Raw genomic sequence first — 17492 nt, 5'->3', positions numbered from 1 at the left:
TCTGGGCCCAGGGTAGGGTTCTAGATCTGGGGTGGGGGGGTCTGGGCCCAGGGTAGGGTTCTAGATCTGGGGTGGGGGTCTAAGCTTCTCTGGGCCCAGAGTGGGGATCTCAGCCAGGGTGGGAGTTTGAATCTAGGGTATGATTCTGGGTTGAAGTGGGAGAGCCTGGGCATAGGGGGCGGGGTCCCAGCCTCAGAGTGGGGGTCTGAACCCAGAGGCAAGACCCAGACTCAGGGTCGGGGAGGCAGACAGTGCTCAGGTGCCCCCACTGGCCCCACGGCAGGCACAGCCACGCTGAACCAGACCATCGACATCTGCCGACACTTCACCAACCTGTGTCTCCACGGCCGCTGCCTGCCCACCCCTTCCAGCTACCGCTGCGAGTGTCACATGGGCTACACGCAGGACGTCCGGGGGGAGTGCATCGGTGAGCAGCGGCCGGGTTTGGGGGGGTGGCCGCACCCTGCCGGGCTGGGGCTGAGGGTCGTCTGCCCGCAGACGTGGACGAATGTGCTAGCAGCCCCTGCCACCACGGAGACTGCGTCAACACCCCCGGCTCCTACCACTGCCGGTGCCACGAGGGCTTCCAGGCCACACTCAGCAAGCAGGCGTGCGTGGGTACGGCTGTCTATCAGAGGGTGGGGGCGACGGGGGCCTTGGCTGGGGGGGGCCTGAGTCTGCCACCTGAATTAGAGTCTGGGGGGTGCACCTGCCGACTGCCCGCCTCCCTCCCTCCCCGCAGACGTGGACGAGTGTATTGCCAGCAGTGGCCTCTGCCGCCACGGCCGCTGCATCAACATGGAGGGCAGCTTCCAGTGTGTCTGCAACGCAGGCTTCGAGCTCAGCCCTGGTGGGAAGAATTGTGTGGGTGAGTTGGGGGGTGGGTGGGTGGGCTGGGGGCTTCTGGGCCCCACTAGCTGTCTTTTAGGGCCACCTTGCATCTTGAGTCCTCCTGCATCACCTCCCTCCTTCCCTACGATGGACCCTCTGCTCCACCTCTCTGAGACCAGCCAGCCCACCTGAGGTTTTTCTTGTGCTCTGTCTACCTCCGACTTGCTTCTTCATTCCCTCCTTCCTGAATTCATTCCGTGCATCCCAGGAAGGGCTGTCTGATCCTGAGTCTGGAGCACATCCCCTCTCCTGTCCCATGATGCCCCCGAGAGCGATGGGATCAGGACCGTGGAGAGCGCCCTGCTCTCACTCTCTCTGTTGGGTACAGGGGTGCCATCCAAGCTCCACGGCTTATGGGGGCCCCTGGGCTCCCCTTTATTTGATTCTGTCGCCTTGTCTGAGGAGACCTGCCTTAAAGTCTTCGCTCGTCAGGGAGGATTTTCTCCTTTCTGCATTCATTCATTATTAAAAACCTTTTTAAGCATCTTTATTGGTATATAATTCACATGCAATAAAGGTAGTCATTTAAAGTGTACAATTCATTGGCTTTTAGTATATTTAGAGTTGGACAAGCATCTAAGTTTAGAACATCTTTATCATTTCATCTCCATTAGTCATTCCAGAATCTTCTCTCCCTCCCCCCAGCCCTTGGCACTAGGCTAATCGGCTTTCTGTCTCTGTGGATTTGCCTGTTCTGGGGGTTTCCTGTAAATGGAATCACACGCTGTGTGGTTTTTTGTGTCTGGTTTCTCTCACTGAGCATCATGTGTTCAAGGTCCATCCACATTGTAGCATGTGTCAGGGCTTCACTCCTTTTCATGGCTGAGTAATGTTCTAGGGTGTGGATGGACCACATTGTGTTTACCTTTTCATCAGTTGATGGACATTTGGTTCTTTTCCACTTTTTGCAATTTTGGATAATGCTGCTATGAACATTCATGTACAGATTTTTGTGTGGATCTTTCATTTATTCATTTCCTTTTTCTTTTTGGGGGGGCAGTCCATTATTGTCCAAAATGGATACTTTGATAATCAACTCATTTCTGCATCTACCATGTTCCTTTAAATTAGGCTATTTTAAATAAGATGAGATTCACACGAGATCAATTGAATCATTTAAAAGTGAACAATTCAATGGCATTTCGTAATTCCCAATGTCCGTGCAAACACAACCTCATTTATTCCTTTTTTTTTCTTTTTTTTGATGAGGAAGATTGGCCCTGAGCTAACATCTGTTGCCAATCGTTCTCTATTTTGTACGTGGGCTGCTGCCACAGCATGGCTTAAGTGGCAATGCATGGGTCCGCGCCCAGGATCCAAACCCATGAACCCCGGGCTGCTGAGGTGGAGCGCACGAACTTAACCGCTACGCCTCCAGGCTGGCCCCTATTCCATTTTTTTTTTGGTAGCAAAATATGCATAGTATTTCTAAGTGAACAATTTGGTGACATTTAGCACGTACCCAACGCCGTGCAACCACCTCATTTATTCAAAAATAGCTTGCAGCAGAATATGCATAGCATAAAACTTACCATTTTAACCCTTTTAAGGGAACAGTTCAGTGGCGTTTAGTGCATTTCACAAAGTCCTGCAAACATCACCTCATTTATTTATTTTTATTATTTTTTTTATTGTGGCAAAATATACGTAACATTTACCGTTTTAACCATTTTTAAGGGAACAGTTTGGTGGCATGTAGTACAAAGTTGTGTAGCCACTACCTCACTTACTCAACTTTGAACAAATATCTCTGGAACGCCTACTCCATCTTGGGTGTGGCAGGACCCAAGATGCAGACGTGAGCGAGCAGCCCTGTCCTGCCCCCTGGGGAGCTCACGTGCCTGCAGACAGACTAATGTCCAGCAGACACAGTCACAGACAACCATGTCTTGTCTTCTCGGGCTCCCACACCCTGGTAGTGGTCCCTCGGGGGCTCAGCCCTGGCTCTGCCCTGGAGAAGTGAGAGGGAGGGGCTGGTCCAGTGAGGGGCGAGCGCCAGCCTCGCCTGCCCGGACCCAGCCTCTCCGGGTGTCCCCAGACCACAACGAGTGTGCCACCACCACCATGTGCGCCAATGGAGTGTGCCTGAACGAGGACGGCAGCTTCACGTGTCTCTGCAAGTCTGGTTTCCTGCTGGCGCCCAGTGGCCGCTACTGCGTGGGTGAGGCTGGAGGCTGGACCAGAGGCGAGAGATGGGGAGGCTGGAAGGGCTGGTGGCGGGGGGCACAGCTGGCACCCATGGCAGTGTCCCCACCACCCCTGCAGACATCGACGAGTGCCAGACGCCCGGTATCTGCATGAATGGCCACTGCACCAACACCGAGGGCTCCTTCCGGTGCCACTGCCTAGGGGGGCTGGCCGTGGGCGCAGACGGCCGCGTGTGTGTGGACACCCATGTGCGCAGCACATGCTATGGGGCCCTCGAGAAGGGCTCCTGCACCCGCCCCTTCCCCGGTGCCGTCACCAAATCCGAGTGCTGCTGTGCTAACCCTGACCACGGGTTTGGGGAGCCCTGCCAGCTGTGTCCTGCCAAGAACTCCCGTGAGCATCCTGCTGCCCGGCCCCCACCCGCTGTCCATGGTCCCTCCATGAGTCCTCGCTTCCCGTTCATCACCCTGGGGGAGGAGAGGAAGGGGCTCTGGGCTCCTATGGGGTGGGGGCTTCTCTCCTCTGGGGGCTCTCCCCAAGAAGAGACTGAAGGAAATTGCTCTTCCCATGGGAGGGGGGTCATCATACTCCCAGACTCTTGCTCAACACCGAGGGGCCATGTCCTTGGGCCACACCTTATAATGTTAGCAGTCACTGGTGACCCCTCTCGCCCTGCCCCTGCCCTTCCAGCCGAGTTCCAGGCCCTGTGCAGCAGCGGGCTCGGCATCACCGCAGATGGCAGAGGTGAGTGGGGGCAGGGCCGGGAGACGGCAGGGGGTGGGGTTGTGGTTGGGCACTGTATCACTTTGCGGGGGGGGGCTGCCATAACAAAGTAACACAAACTAGGGGTGCCAACGGCAGAAATGTATCCTCTTGCTGTTCTGGAGGCTACGAGTCTGAGATCAAGATATTGGCAGCGTGGGTGCCTTCTGAGGCTGTGAGGGAGGTTCCGTTCCTTGCTCTCTCCTAGCTTTTGGTGGTCTGCTGGCCATCTTTGGTGTTCCTTGGCTTGTAGAAGCCTCACTCTGATCCCTGCCTTCATCTGCACATGGTGTTCTCCCTGTGTGCGCATCTGTGTCCAAATTCCTCCTTTTTATAAGAATGCCAGTCGCATTGGAATGGGCTGGGGTCCACCCTAATGACCTCGTTTTAACTGGATTACCTCTGTAAAGACCCTGTCTCCAAATAAGGTTGCACGCTGAGGTCCTGGGGGTTAAGACTCCAACATGTGATTTTGGGGAGGACACGATTCAGCCCATAACAGAGATAGTGGATGTATAAAGCCGTGCTCCCTCCCACGGCTCCTTTCCCTCCCCTCCAACTCCTTCCCTCCTGAGTCCTGCTTTCTGTCCCACTGGCTGTGCAACCTCCAACGTGACTCTTCTGATTCCCCCAGGACTGGACAGTCCCTACCGGGGGCCCCCTGGCTCATCTCCTGTGGCCAGCAGGTCTCAGCCCAAAGTTGAACTGTTGAAACTTGAAAGGAAATTCTCCGTGTGTGTATCTTTTCATTCGTTTGCTGCTCAAACATGCGCACTGCCCCCCCCATGCCTTCCTGAAACAGCTTTTCTGCCTGAGCAGAAATAAAAGGATACAGTCAAGTTTTCCATTGTGGGATAGATGTCTGACACCCCCTTTCCCCCCGGTTTGTCCCCTCAGTTAAAGGCACAGACTGAAGCCAGATGCCCGGGTTCAAATCCCGACCCTACTCTCTACTGATTGAATAACCTCGGGCAGGTTACCTACCCTCTCTGTGCCTCAGGTTCTATGTCTGTAAAGTGGGGATAATAAAGGACTCATTTCAGGGGTGTTGTGAGGTTCAAACGGGTCAATATGCTTGGCACAAGCTAGCAGGCATCCCATAGCGTCAGCAGTTATGATTGCTTTTATTTTTATTACGTTGCTGCTGTACAAATGTCTGGCTTGTGGGTTCCAAACTGGGGACAGTTGGAATTTGGCCATTTCTGGAGAAATATTGGAGAGGATGCTATTGGGATCTCGTGGGTGGAGGTCAGGGATGCTGCTCGGCATCAATGCCCAGGATGCCCCCACAGCAAACAAGGATCCAGCTCCAAATGTCCACGGCGCTGAGAAATCCTGTCTTAGAGGGAAATGCGACAGGGTCTGGGCTGGAGCTCTGGCCCCAGGGGAACGTGGCTTCTGGAGACCCCTGGTGAGCTTCTGACGCCTTCCACCCGCTTCAGACATCAACGAGTGTGCCCTCGACCCTGACGTCTGTGCCAATGGCGTGTGCGAGAACCTGCGAGGCAGCTACCGCTGCGTCTGCAACCTGGGCTACGAGGCGGGCGCGGCCGGCAAGGAGTGCAGGGGTGAGTGTGCCCCGCGGACGGGCGGGTGGGCAGGTGGGGGAGCCTCCCCTGCTTGGACCCCTCACCCCACTCTCCCACCCCGCCCTGCAGACGTGGACGAGTGCGCCCTCAACAGCCTCCTGTGTGACAACGGGTGGTGCAGGAACAGCCCGGGCAGCTACAGCTGCTCCTGCCCCAAGGGCTTCAGCTTTCGGCAGGACACGGAGACCTGCGAAGGTAGAGGGCCCGGGCACGCTGCGTGCGGCGGGTGCACACACAGACACACGCTCACAGACAGCTACATGCGCTGCGTGAGGTGTGTACACGCACAGATGCACACACACTCAGACACACATGCTGCATGTGGCGTGTACATACACAGACATGCGCACACGCAGACACACACTGGAGCTCTGTGTGCACACACCCAGACACATGCATGTTGCGTGTACACACACATGCACACAGACACCTACACACGCTGCATGTGGCGTGTACATACACAGACATGCGCACACTCAGACACACACTGGAGCTCTGTGTGCACACACCCAGACACATGCATGTTGCGTGTACACACACATGCACACAGACACCTACACACGCTGCATGTGGCGTGTACATACACAGACATGCGCACACGCAGACACACACTGGAGCTCTGTGTGCACACACCCAGACACATGCATGTTGCGTGTACACACACATGCACGCAGACACGTACACATGCTGCATATGGTGTGTACACACACAGGTGCACACATGCTGAAAGATGCATGTATACTCACATTCACACCCACATTCATGCCCCCGTACTCCCAAGGACATACATGTATTCATACTTTATCTCACACAGTTATACACACTCAGGAGTGTACTCAAACACACATATACACACATTCACACACTCATTTATTCTCACACTTACACACTTGCACTCATAGCCATACAGTTACACCTTCAAAGGCCCACACATATGCCTGCATTCAGACACTCATACATTCACACGTGCGCATATGACCACTCAGTTACACACTCTGGTACTCACTCAAAACACACATGCACACCCACAGTCACACTCGCCAACACCCCCCATAGTCACACACACTCACGTGCACATGCTCAGAGACACGTGTGTGTTTACATTGTCACTCACACTTTCACACAGTTAGGCTCACAGTCACACACACGCATGCATTCACACAAACCCCTCACATACCCATGCACTTGTGCACTCACACACGCTCACACTTGCTCGTGTACACAGGAATACATGCCCATCCTTGCTCACACACGTGCTGAAACACATGTGCACACTGTCACACATACTTGTGGCGATGACCTTGCCCGTCCTGCGGCCCCTTGCACACTCACAGGCACACGCACGCACGTGCACACAAGCCTTCCGCCTGACCCCGGCTCCCCAGCCTGTGTCTTCTTTCCCTCCTCCCCTGACAGCCAAAGCTCGCCACAGTGCCGTCCTCACTCCCACCTCACCCTAACCCTGTCCCCGTGGTCACCAGAGCCCCCACGTGTCCCCTTCACCCTCTGCAGCAGCCCGGGCCCAGCCTCCTGCTCCCCGCTCCCCCGGCCGACCCCACCACGTCTAGGCCTCTGTCCTCTCTGGGTTTTCCTCCTGCCTCCCGCTCTTGTCCTCTCTTGTGCCCTGACTGACTCCATGAGGGTCACCGTTCCCCACCGTGTCTGTCCCTCTGCCCTTTTCACACGTGCACGCTCCCAGAACCCTCTGTGTCAATGTGCTTGTTTGGGTGGACACCACGATTCAGTGCAAACACGTGTGCCTGCACATTCCGTTCCTGTGCACGAACGCACCTTATCTGTTCACGCACGTGCATGGACACGCATGCACCACCCCGGGCCGCTGGGCTCCGGCAGCCCCCGGGGAGGAGGGGGCCCTGGCCAGGTGGGGCTCCCTTTCCCGCAGCTCAGGACATGGTGGGGGGCTGTCCTCACAGACATCGACGAGTGCCTGGCCAACCCGTGTGTGAATGGTGTGTGCCGGAACCTGGCCGGCTCCTACGCCTGCGAGTGCGCCCCTGGCAGCCGGCTGGGGCCCTCCGGCACCATGTGCTTAGGTGAGAGTCCCCGAGTCCCACGGAGTTCCAGGGGCCCCGCTGCCCAGCCCTGAGTCCCTCCCCGGGGAGGGCTGGGCCTCTGTGCGTTGATGTGCAGGTGGGGGCCCTGCAGGTGACACAGGTGACCCCCTCTCCCCAGACAGCACCAAGGGCACCTGCTGGCTGAAGGTCCAGGACGGCCGCTGCGAGGCAAACCTGCATGGAGCCACCCTGCGGTCCGCGTGCTGCGCCACCCTCGGGGCCGCCTGGGGGAGCCCCTGCGAACGCTGTGACATAGGTAATGCCCTGGGTGGGCTCCTGGGGGTCTCCTGGACCCGGGCACTGTGCCTGCCGGGGCGCCCTTTCAGAGAACTGGATGGAAGAGGTACCCCGGGTCTGGATGGAGAGAGTCACTCCTCTCCTCGCTCTGGTTCTCCCAACCGCAGACCCTGCCTGTGCCCGTGGCTTTGCCCGCATGAAGGGGCTCACCTGTGACGGTAAGTCCCTGCCTCTCGTGGTACATCCCCAAGCCGACTGCATGCAAGTTGGTGTCTTGGGGGCTGCCTGCAGTCCCTCCCCAAAATCTTTTGAGATGCAGACAGAGACTTCCCCTCCCTGGTCCCCTGGTCTTCCCCGCGATTCCCCAGCTCTTGAGGCTGGCACGATCCCCCTGCTGCTTCCCCAAGGACAGCTAGGTTCTGGAGCCCCCAGCTCCTGGGAGCCTCCAGCCCTCGCCTCTCCACTTGCCTGCCACTGGCCAGATGTGGACGAGTGCGAGGTCTTCCCCGGGGTCTGTCCCAACGGGCACTGCCTCAACACCGCTGGCTCCTTCCGCTGCGAGTGTCCCCAGGGCCTGACGCTGGACGCCACGGGCCGCCTGTGCGTGGGTGAGTCCGTGCAGGGCCACCTGCCCTGCTTTCATTGTCTCTACCCCCAGTGACTGGAGACCCCTCCCACAGACAGGAGACATTGAGGGGGTCCTCAGGGACTGTCTACCCCCCTGCCCACCTCCTGCTGACGCATCTCAAAAGACGTCTGTTTTGGGGGTTCTGTCTCTTCACTTAACCACCCCTTTAATGAAGTGCATTGCAAATGGGAAAATCTTATAAAATAGTATCTTCAACTTTTGTTTATTCTTTTCTCGTTACCAAATAAGGTTTACCCCGGGGGGACTTGAGCACAAGACACCTCTGACACAAGTGCTGAGATGCACACAGGAGCCTTCGTCCTTGCCCACGAATCTCCCTCAGCATCCAGGGCTCAAGCACTCTCCCCCAATGGCTCACCCTCCAGCTCAAAGGCTCTGTGATATTTTCCCCCTGGAGGAGGATTTCTTGGCTTTGCCCCATCAGCATCTTGAACCGGAAATTCCTTGGCCAAAAGCATCCATCATCTAGCAGACAGGGCTCCTGTTCTATCAGTTTTTCCTCCTGCAGACCCATCAACCCATTTGTAGCCTCGTCATCGGCCCCTCGGGGCCTTGTCAACCGTAAGGCTGCTGGGACCCTTATCAACTCTGATTTCCTTTTAAACTGAGTTTCAGGTGTACAATGGGTCTTCTCACTGACCCCAAAATGTGAGCAAAGGGAAAGTAACCAAGTAAAGAGAAAAAAGCCATTGCCTTGCAGGACACCCTGCGCTGAATTCAGGGCTGGGTGAAATAGAGAGACGCAAACCCTGGCCCAGGCTGGTCAGATGTGACCATTACCCCTGGCCCGAGGCACTGGGTACAAGAGAACTTAAGATGGACCCCTGTGTGTGGCTCAGCACTCTCGATTTTTCCCAAAGATTCTATAAAACTGTCTGATCCTCAAATTGACCACTTAAACATACGTTCCGGTTGCAAAGAGAGAAAAGTTGTCCTAGACCAGGGATCAGCAAACTTTTCCTGCAAAGGGCCAGAGAGTAAGTATTTTCAGCTCTGCAGGCCACACAGTCTCCATAGCAACGACTCAGCCCCGCCTTGTAGCACAAAAGCAGACACACATGATATGGAAACAAAGGGACGTGGCTGTGTGTCAATAAAACTTTATTTACAAGAACAGGCAGCTGCCCCCAGGCTGTAGTTAGCAGGCCCCTGTCTTAGACCCTCATGTCCGGCATTAAGGAAGGCTTGTCTGCTGTCAGATTGTTCTATTTACAGATTAAGCAGAGTCTGGAGCCAGATGGCATGTTTTGAACCCGGCTCTGCCTCTTACTAACTGTGTGGCCTTGGGCAAGCTACCTAACCCTTCTGTGTCTCCTGTAAAATGGGCACGATAGTAATATTTTCATCCTGGTGTCATTTTGAGGATTAAATGGGTTAATGAGCTAAGAACAGTGCCGAAAATGTAGCAAGCCTGCTAGCAATTCGAGTTATTATTATTAAAGTGTAACTGTTGGGGCCGGCCCCGTGGCCTAGTGGTTAAGTTCAGCGTGCTCCACTTCGGTGGCCCAGGTTCAGATCCCGGGCGCGGACCTACCCCACTCATCAGCCACACTGTCGCGGCAACCCACATACAAAATAGAGGAAGGTTGGCACAGATGTTAGCTCAGGGCTGATCTTCCTCAGCAAAAAAAAAAAAAGTAGCTGTTGGATGACGTTGAACCTCAGCAGGAAGTCACTCCCATCTTAGTCTTCCTGTTGGGGAGGCCATCTCAGATGGGCGCTGCTGAGTGAGGCCGTAACGCCCATGTGGCGGCGGGCATGGTGTGGCAGGGGTGGGACCCGGTGCTGATCCTCCATGCAGATATGCGCCTGGAGCTGTGTTTCCTGCACTGGGACGAGGACGAGTGTGGGGCCGCCCTTCCCGGCAAGTACCGGATGGACCTCTGCTGCTGCTCCGTGGGGGCCGCGTGGGGGGCTGCATGCCAGGCATGCCCGGAGCCCGAGTCCCCGGCGTTCGCCAGCCTGTGTCCCCGGGGGCTGGGCTTCGCCAGCAGGGACTTCCTGTCGGGCCAGCCCTTCTACAAAGGTGCGTCTGGGCGCGGGGAGCCTGGAGGACGGGGAGAGGGCACAGCACGGGCAAAGGCCTGGGGGTGGGAAGCGCATTTGAGAGATAGCAAACCATCCACAGTCAGAGGTGCGGAAGCTCAGAAGCGAAGAGCCCAGGGATGTCGGGACCCTGTGACATTTGATGCCCCCACCCCGCAGATGTGAACGAGTGCAAGGCCTTCCCTGGCCTCTGCGTGCACGGCACCTGCCGGAACACCGTGGGCAGCTTCCGCTGCTCTTGTGCAGGGGGCTTCGCCCTGGACGCCCAGGAAAGGAACTGCACGGGTGCGTGCCCACCTCTGCCTCTTTGCGGGGGCCTGCGGGGATGGGGGCCACAAACCAGACGTGGAGCGAAGGCCAGTTCTCTAGGTGCCTCTTGTCCTGCCTGCCTGCTGTGTGGCCCAGGGCAGGTCGCCACCCTCTCTGGGCCTCAGGGACCCGACTGTAAAAGGAGGGGCTGGCAAAGGGGACGCCCAGGGGCCTCTGGGCTGGGAGGGAATTCCCTGCCCTCTCTGGTGTGCTGTCACGGCGCCTCTGCTCCCCTGGCTCAGTGGGGCAGCTTGGGGCTCGTGTGGCCCCATGTGCGCACAGAAGTGGAGGCCCAGCCCGCGCCCCCTCTCTCCACAGACATCGACGAGTGTCGCATCTCCCCTGACCTCTGTGGCCAGGGCGCCTGTGTCAACACCCCGGGCAGCTTTGAGTGCGAGTGTTTCCCCGGCTACGAGAGCGGCTTCATGCTGATGAAGAACTGCGTGGGTAGGCGGCCGGAGCGCGGCGGGCACCCTGGGTGGGGTGATGCCTGCTGGGTCGCGGGCTGAGTGGAGGGACGGTGGGGACGTTGCTGTGAGGGACGCGGGTGGAGGGAGCAGGTGTAGGGAGAGCTGTGGCCCAGCTGAGACACAGTGAGCATGGGCGCCATGTGGCATCGTCCCCAAAGGCAGCCGGACATGGGTCTGGCGGGCAGATGGGAGGCCTGGGGACCAAGATTTGAGCAAGTTCTCCCAGGGCGGGTGTCGCGTGAGAAAACGAGAGAGCCTGGGAGAGAGGAGCCTCTCGCCCCTTTCCTTCGCTTTTTTATTCACTCAGTGAACGTGTCACGTGTATCTACTCAGGGTACTGCAGAGAGCTTGGGGGCAGAGGGCCCTTCTCTCAGAGCTTGTGACCTAATTAATAAAATAAATCCCCAGAGAAATGCGAAGCGGCCAGCGTCAGAAGCGCTTGAAAGGGCCACGTGGTGGGGTTGGAGCCTGGACCCCAGGGATGTGTCCTGTTCTGTGGGCTTGAGGTTGTGGCTGAAAGAGTGGGAGTAAATGGGGTGAGCAGGGCTGAAAGAGCAGCCTGGAGGGAGAACAGCATGTGCACAGGCCCTGGGGTCGGCCTGAGGGATAGAAGGAGCTGCTGTGTGGAGGGTCAGGTGGAGGGAACAGCACATACAAAGGTCCTGAGGTGAGCCTGAGGGGTAGAAGGAGGCAAGGGAGACGAGTGTGGTGAGGTGGGTGGCGAGGCTGCCTGCTCCCCGTGGTGAAGCCTGGTGGGGCTGGGCCTTGCCTTCCCGCTGTGTCCTGTGGAGGGGAGGGGGGCTTCTCAGGGCCTCCTTCAGTGACTCTGGGAGTATTGGCCTCGTGGCCCTGATTCTCCTGAGAATTCCAGCTCCCCCTGCCCCCGTCTGACTTGTCCCTGCTCCTCCCAGCTCCAACTCTGCTCCCTGGGGTCACCCGAGCCTCAAGCCTCCAGGCTCCCTTGAGGGGGCCACAGGGAGAAGCTTTAGGAGCCACATCACGCCCTCCCCAGGTCGGCATCTTCATGCCTCTCTCTTTCCACACGCCCAGACGTGGACGAGTGTGCGCGGGACCCGCGGCTGTGCCGGGGAGGCACCTGCACCAACACGGCAGGGAGCTACGAGTGTCAGTGCCCCCCTGGACATGCACTGACGGCCCAGGGCACTGCCTGTGAGGGTGAGCGTGCAACCGGGCGTGTGAGTGGGGGAGTGAATGTGAGCGGGTTGCATGAGATAGTGGGAGTGTGGATTTGTGAATCTCTCTGAGTCCGTACCTGTGTGTGAGTGTGCACATGTGTGTCAGCATGTATCTACGTGTGTGAGTGGGTGCATGTGTGAGATAGTGGGAGAGCGTATTTGAGTGGGTTTCTGTGAGAATGTGAAAGTGGAAAAGCAAGTGTGCAAGTATGGGTCAGTGTGTGTGTGTGAAATGTGACTGCATGGGTGTGAGATGGAGGGAGTTTGTCCATGTGGGCATGCAAAGGTGTATCTGTGACTGTGTCTACACATAAGTGAGTGTGTCACAGGTGCTTGTATGTGAGCCTGTGTGAGTGTGTGTCTACACAAGGGTGAGTGTTCTTGTGTAAGTGTGTGTGCTTGAGTCTCCATGAGCTGTGAGTGTGTGTGTCTGGGTGTGAATGTGTGTTGGCACATGGATGAGTGTGTTTGGAGGTAGGTGGGTGTGAGGGTGTGTTTGTATGTGGATCTGTATGAGTGTGCAAGAGGGCATGAGTGTGTATCTGAGTGTGGATGTGTGTCTGTCGAGGGCAAGTGTGTTTGTGTGAGTGCATGCAAGGGTTGTTTGTGAGTCTACATGAGTGTGGAAGAGAGTGTATGTATCTGGGTGTGTATTCACACAAGGCAGGCACATTTGCCTTTGAGCAGGTGTGAGGTGTATTTGTGCATCTACATGAGTGTGCACGTGGGTGTGAGTGTGTATCTGATTGTGAATATGTGTCTACTGAGAGTGACTATGCACGTGAGTGGGCGTGAGGGTGTGTTTGTGTGTGAGCCTATGAATGTGCACGTGATGTGTTTACTGGTGTGGGTGTGTGTCTGCTGGGGGTGAGTGTGCAAGGGTGTGATTGTGAGCCTTGTGAGTATGCAAGAGGATGTGAATGTGTATCTGAATATGGACGTTTGGGCGAAGGCGAGTGTGTGAGGGTGTGTTTGTGAGCGAGTAGACTCACACCCACAGGGTGTGTGGACACTGGTAGTGTGACCACATCGGCATGCATGCGTGTCCGAGTGTCTCAGGGCCCGCAGGTGGCCGATGGGGCCCAGCCCCGCCTTCCCTCGGGCCCCTCACCCGCCTGCTCACGCAGGGCCCCCGCCCGGCCTTCTCCCCCCAGATGTGGACGAGTGCTCCCTGCGGGACGGCTTGTGTCCCCACGGCCAGTGTGTCAACGTCATCGGCGCCTTCCAATGCTCCTGCCACGCCGGCTTCCAGAACACCCCTGACCGCCAGGGCTGCATGGGTGAGAGGGCGCCCCCCCGCTGCCGGCCGTGCCCCCAGTGCAGTCTCCTGACCCCAGATGCCGGACCCTCTCCCCACTGCCCTACCCCTGCAGACATCAACGAATGTCGCCTTGGGAACGGCGGCTGTGACATGCACTGCGTTAACACCGAGGGCAGCTACCGGTGCGGCTGTGGCCCCGGCTACTCGCTGCTGCCCGATGGCAGGGCGTGCGCAGGTGGGTGGCACGGCCCCTCCCACTGCCCGGGATGTGGGAGGGAGGAGGGGTCTCCCAGACCCGGACGGGCCGCTGAGCCTGTGGCAGGGTCCCCGGGGCTCCCCGAGTCCCTGCCCACCTGCAGCCCAGCCTGCACCCCCCTCCCCCAGACGTGGACGAGTGTGAGGAGAACCCAGACCTCTGCGAGGGAGGCCAGTGCACCAATGTGCCCGGGGGACACCGTTGCCTGTGTTACGACGGCTTCGTGGCCACGCGGGACGCGGGGATGTGTGTTGGTGAGGAGCTGGGGCCGTGGGGTGGAGCACGCAGATGCCCCAGGTCCCATCCGTCACACGCAGGCAAGGGGACAAGGCTTTGTAAATCATGGCCACCGGTGCCTTGAGCCCAGGCGCTAAAGCCTGAGGAATCTCATCCATAGCATCAGAGCCCGAGAACCTTGTTCCTTTGAAGTACATTTATTGGGCACTTACTGTATACCCAACACGTACAGAGACCCGTGCCCTGTTCTGAGGGCTGCACTTTAAGATCGCCACAGACCAAGGGGTGTTATGCAGAGGAGGGTGAGCAAGATGGGGAAGACCCTTAGAACTGTGTTCTCTGAGCCCCCCGTGGGCACCCCGAGCTGTTGGGGCCGTGATCATCATCCCTTCCTGGCTGTGAGTCCTCACGAGGCCCGGGAAGCAGATGTGTACTGGGTGGCTCATCAGGACAGGGCTGGGGCCGGAGTGGGGACGTTCCAGGAAAAAAAGAGGTAAAGACTCCCTCCCGAGAAGACGTGTCCAGCCCAATGCAGCTGCAAGAGTTCCAGATCGCAGAAGTCTTAGGAAGCACTCAAGGGCCTTGGACCAAATGGAATAGGCCCTCTTGCAGATCTGCATCAGCGTAAAGGCTCTGAAAAGGTCTGCTGGAGAAAAATCCAGTTAACTTTGTCTAACTCAGAGTTTTCTAAATGTACGTGGCTATAAAATCCTTCAGAGGACGCGTGCCCAGTGCGTTGCATGGAATTGCTCTGTAAAATGTTGGCATACCACAGCTGCGGGACCAGAGGGAGCCCCCCAGCCCTGGAGGTGGGCAAGGAGAACCCCAAAGCTGGTGCAGTGCTGGTGCACCCCGTCCACCCTCCCCTGCTCCCTCTCCCGTCATCCCCGCACCGAGCGCTCAGGCTTCACCTCTCTCTCCCCACAGATGTGAATGAGTGTGACCTGAACCCCCACATCTGCCTCCACGGGGCCTGCGAGAACACAAAAGGGTCCTTTGTCTGCCACTGCCAGCTGGGTTATGTCATCAGGAAGGGGGCCACGGGCTGCTCCGGTGAGCCGGCGGTCAGCGGTGCAGCAGAGGGGGCCCCCGAAGGGCCAGCTCAGTGGTCGTGGGGTCTGCCCCGTCCCTCAGGGCAGAGCAGGACCAGACATCCTTCTTACAGATTTCCGGTGCTGGGCCCTCTTGTTAAAAGCAGGAACAGGACCCAGTCAAGTGCCCCTGGGGCTCCCCTGAACAAACAGCTCTATGGGGGGGCTTTGGAGCCCCCAGGGTCCACAGCGGCATCCCCAAAGCACTCAAGCCTGGTGGTTTTCAGTGACACAGGGACGAACATTTCAACAGTTATTATTTTAGCTTCCTAGGGCGGCTGTGACAAATTCCCACAAGCCTGGTGGCTCAGAACCACAGAAATTTAGTCTCTCTCCAGAACAGTTCTGGAGGCCGGAAGTCTGAAGTCAAGGTGTCGGCAGGGTTGGTTCCTTCTTGGGGCTCAGAGGGACAATCTGCTCTGTGCTGTCTCCTGGCCTCTGGTGGTGGCCCTCAGTCCTTGGGGCTCCTTGGTTTGTAAAAAGGCATAGCTCCAATCTCGGTGTCCGTCGTCACGTGATGTTGTCTCTCTGTCTGTCCAAATTTCCTGCTGCTTATAAGGACACCGGAGTAGTCCTTATAAGAAGTCACTGGAGTAGGGCCCACTGTAACCCGGGATGACCTCATCTCAACTTGGCTACATCCACAAAGACCCTATTTCCAAACAAGGTGTCATTCACGGGTTCTGGGAGTTAGGACTTGAATACACCTTTTTTTGTTTGTTTGTTTGTTTGTTTGTGAGGAAGATGAGCCCTGAGCTAACATCCATGCTAATCCTCCTCTTTTTGCTGAGGAAGACCGGCTCTGAGCTATCTATTGCCAATCCTCCTCCTTTTTTTCCCCCAAAGCCCCAGTAGATAGTTGTATGTCATAGTTGCACATCCTTCTAGTTGCTATATGTGGGACGCGGCCTCAGCATGGCCGGAGAAGCGGTGCGTCGGTGCGCGCCCGGGATCCGAACCCGGGCCACAAGTAGCGGAGCGCGCACACTTAACCGCTAAGCCACAGGGCCGGCCCCTGAACACACCTTTTTGGAGGACACAGTTCCACCTGCTAAAATTAAACAGTTACTTTAATGTGGACCAGAATCAAATGTCACACAACAGAGCATCAAATCCACGGCTTCTTAGGGACTGTTGGTGGTGTTATAAGATTTTCTTTTAAAATACATTTATGTAGGTAAAAACAGGAGGCAGTGTAAAAAAATGTTCGGTAAATAGCTCCGTTAGGTGGCGTATGATGCAAAATTGACTGAGGATTAGAAATGCTGGTTTAGAAGAGGGGGCGTGTTCATTAGGACAGTTACTCTTAATGTCTACCCGAAGTCTCTCATGCTGCCATTTCGGACCATTTCTGAGGGCTGCTGGGAGTCATGCCTTTTGGGTTTCCAGGTTTTTCTCTTGGGCTCTGGTTGAAGGTGGAAGCTCCCAGAGTGGTGGTGGGGGGGCATTTCCGGGCCAGCCCACCCCAAGGGGGGGATCCTTGTTCCTTCTCCTGCCACTACACTTAGTCTCCCCACTCTGCCCCAAAGCCCTATTTCTACTAGGCCCGGGCCTCATAGGGCTGCTATGTCCTCCTCCCCTCTCCCGGTCCTGCCCCTCCTGTGACTGGGTCCCTGCCCTCTCAGATGTGGACGAATGTGAGCTTGGGGGACACAGCTGTGATGGTCACGCCTCCTGCCTCAACGTCCCCGGGAGTTTCAGCTGCAGGTGCCAGCCAGGCTGGGTGGGGGATGGCTTCGGGTGCCACGGTGAGTGCCTGAGGACAGGCGATCCGGGCAGAGCAGCTGAGGGAGGTGGGGGGCAGGGAGGGGGTGGCTGGGCCCAGGGGTGCCAGTCAGGGCTGGATTGGAGGGTCTGCCTCCTCGTGGCCCCCCAATGCACACCCCCGGGGGTCCCCGGGCTCCGTCTCCTGCAGACCTGGATGAATGCGCCTTCCAGGAGCACCAGTGCAGCCCGAGAGCAGACTGCCTCAACACCCCTGGCTCCTACCGCTGCGCCTGCCGCCGCGGCTTCGCGGGGGACGGCTTCTCCTGTGAAGGTGAGGTTGGGGGTGGGCTGGGAGGTCAGGAGGGGCCCTCCTGGAGGGGGCCAGCCACGCAGGCTGGATTCTGAGGTGGCCACAGTGGTCACTTGGCTTCCCAACTCATGCTGATTCACCTGCTGCTCTGTGGGTGCTGGAGACACCGTGCCCTCAGCCCACGGGGCCACCGGCCAGGCCCAGAGTCCTGGGAGCGGTCTTCTGCCTGGACTCTGAATGCATGGAGCCTTCTGGATG

The 17492-nt window shown here is 57.4% G+C and overlaps 1 protein-coding gene across 1 annotated transcript in view; it reads left to right on the top strand.

The window, feature by feature from the left end:
* Positions 1–17492, top strand: part of FBN3 (fibrillin 3) — a 111597-nt gene that overhangs the window by 59928 nt on the left and 34177 nt on the right. Inside the window, exons 14-35 of the mRNA XM_087425290.1 lie at positions 284–427; positions 499–618; positions 743–868; positions 2930–3052; positions 3157–3432; positions 3730–3783; positions 5244–5369; positions 5460–5585; positions 7325–7444; positions 7584–7721; positions 7870–7920; positions 8185–8310; positions 10153–10377; positions 10557–10682; positions 11025–11153; positions 12227–12352; positions 13527–13652; positions 13746–13868; positions 14018–14143; positions 15054–15179; positions 16843–16965; positions 17133–17255. Of these exons, the coding sequence (XP_087281416.1) occupies positions 284–427; positions 499–618; positions 743–868; positions 2930–3052; positions 3157–3432; positions 3730–3783; positions 5244–5369; positions 5460–5585; positions 7325–7444; positions 7584–7721; positions 7870–7920; positions 8185–8310; positions 10153–10377; positions 10557–10682; positions 11025–11153; positions 12227–12352; positions 13527–13652; positions 13746–13868; positions 14018–14143; positions 15054–15179; positions 16843–16965; positions 17133–17255 (2883 nt within the window). The remainder of the gene's footprint in view (positions 1–283; positions 428–498; positions 619–742; positions 869–2929; positions 3053–3156; positions 3433–3729; positions 3784–5243; positions 5370–5459; positions 5586–7324; positions 7445–7583; positions 7722–7869; positions 7921–8184; positions 8311–10152; positions 10378–10556; positions 10683–11024; positions 11154–12226; positions 12353–13526; positions 13653–13745; positions 13869–14017; positions 14144–15053; positions 15180–16842; positions 16966–17132; positions 17256–17492) is intronic.

This window comes from Ceratotherium simum, chromosome 39 (assembly GCF_057802395.1).
Source record: "Ceratotherium simum simum isolate JZ-2026a chromosome 39, ASM5780239v1, whole genome shotgun sequence".
In the NCBI taxonomy this organism is placed as follows: Eukaryota; Metazoa; Chordata; class Mammalia; order Perissodactyla; family Rhinocerotidae; genus Ceratotherium; species Ceratotherium simum.
This window is presented reverse-complemented; position numbering and strand designations above follow the sequence as displayed.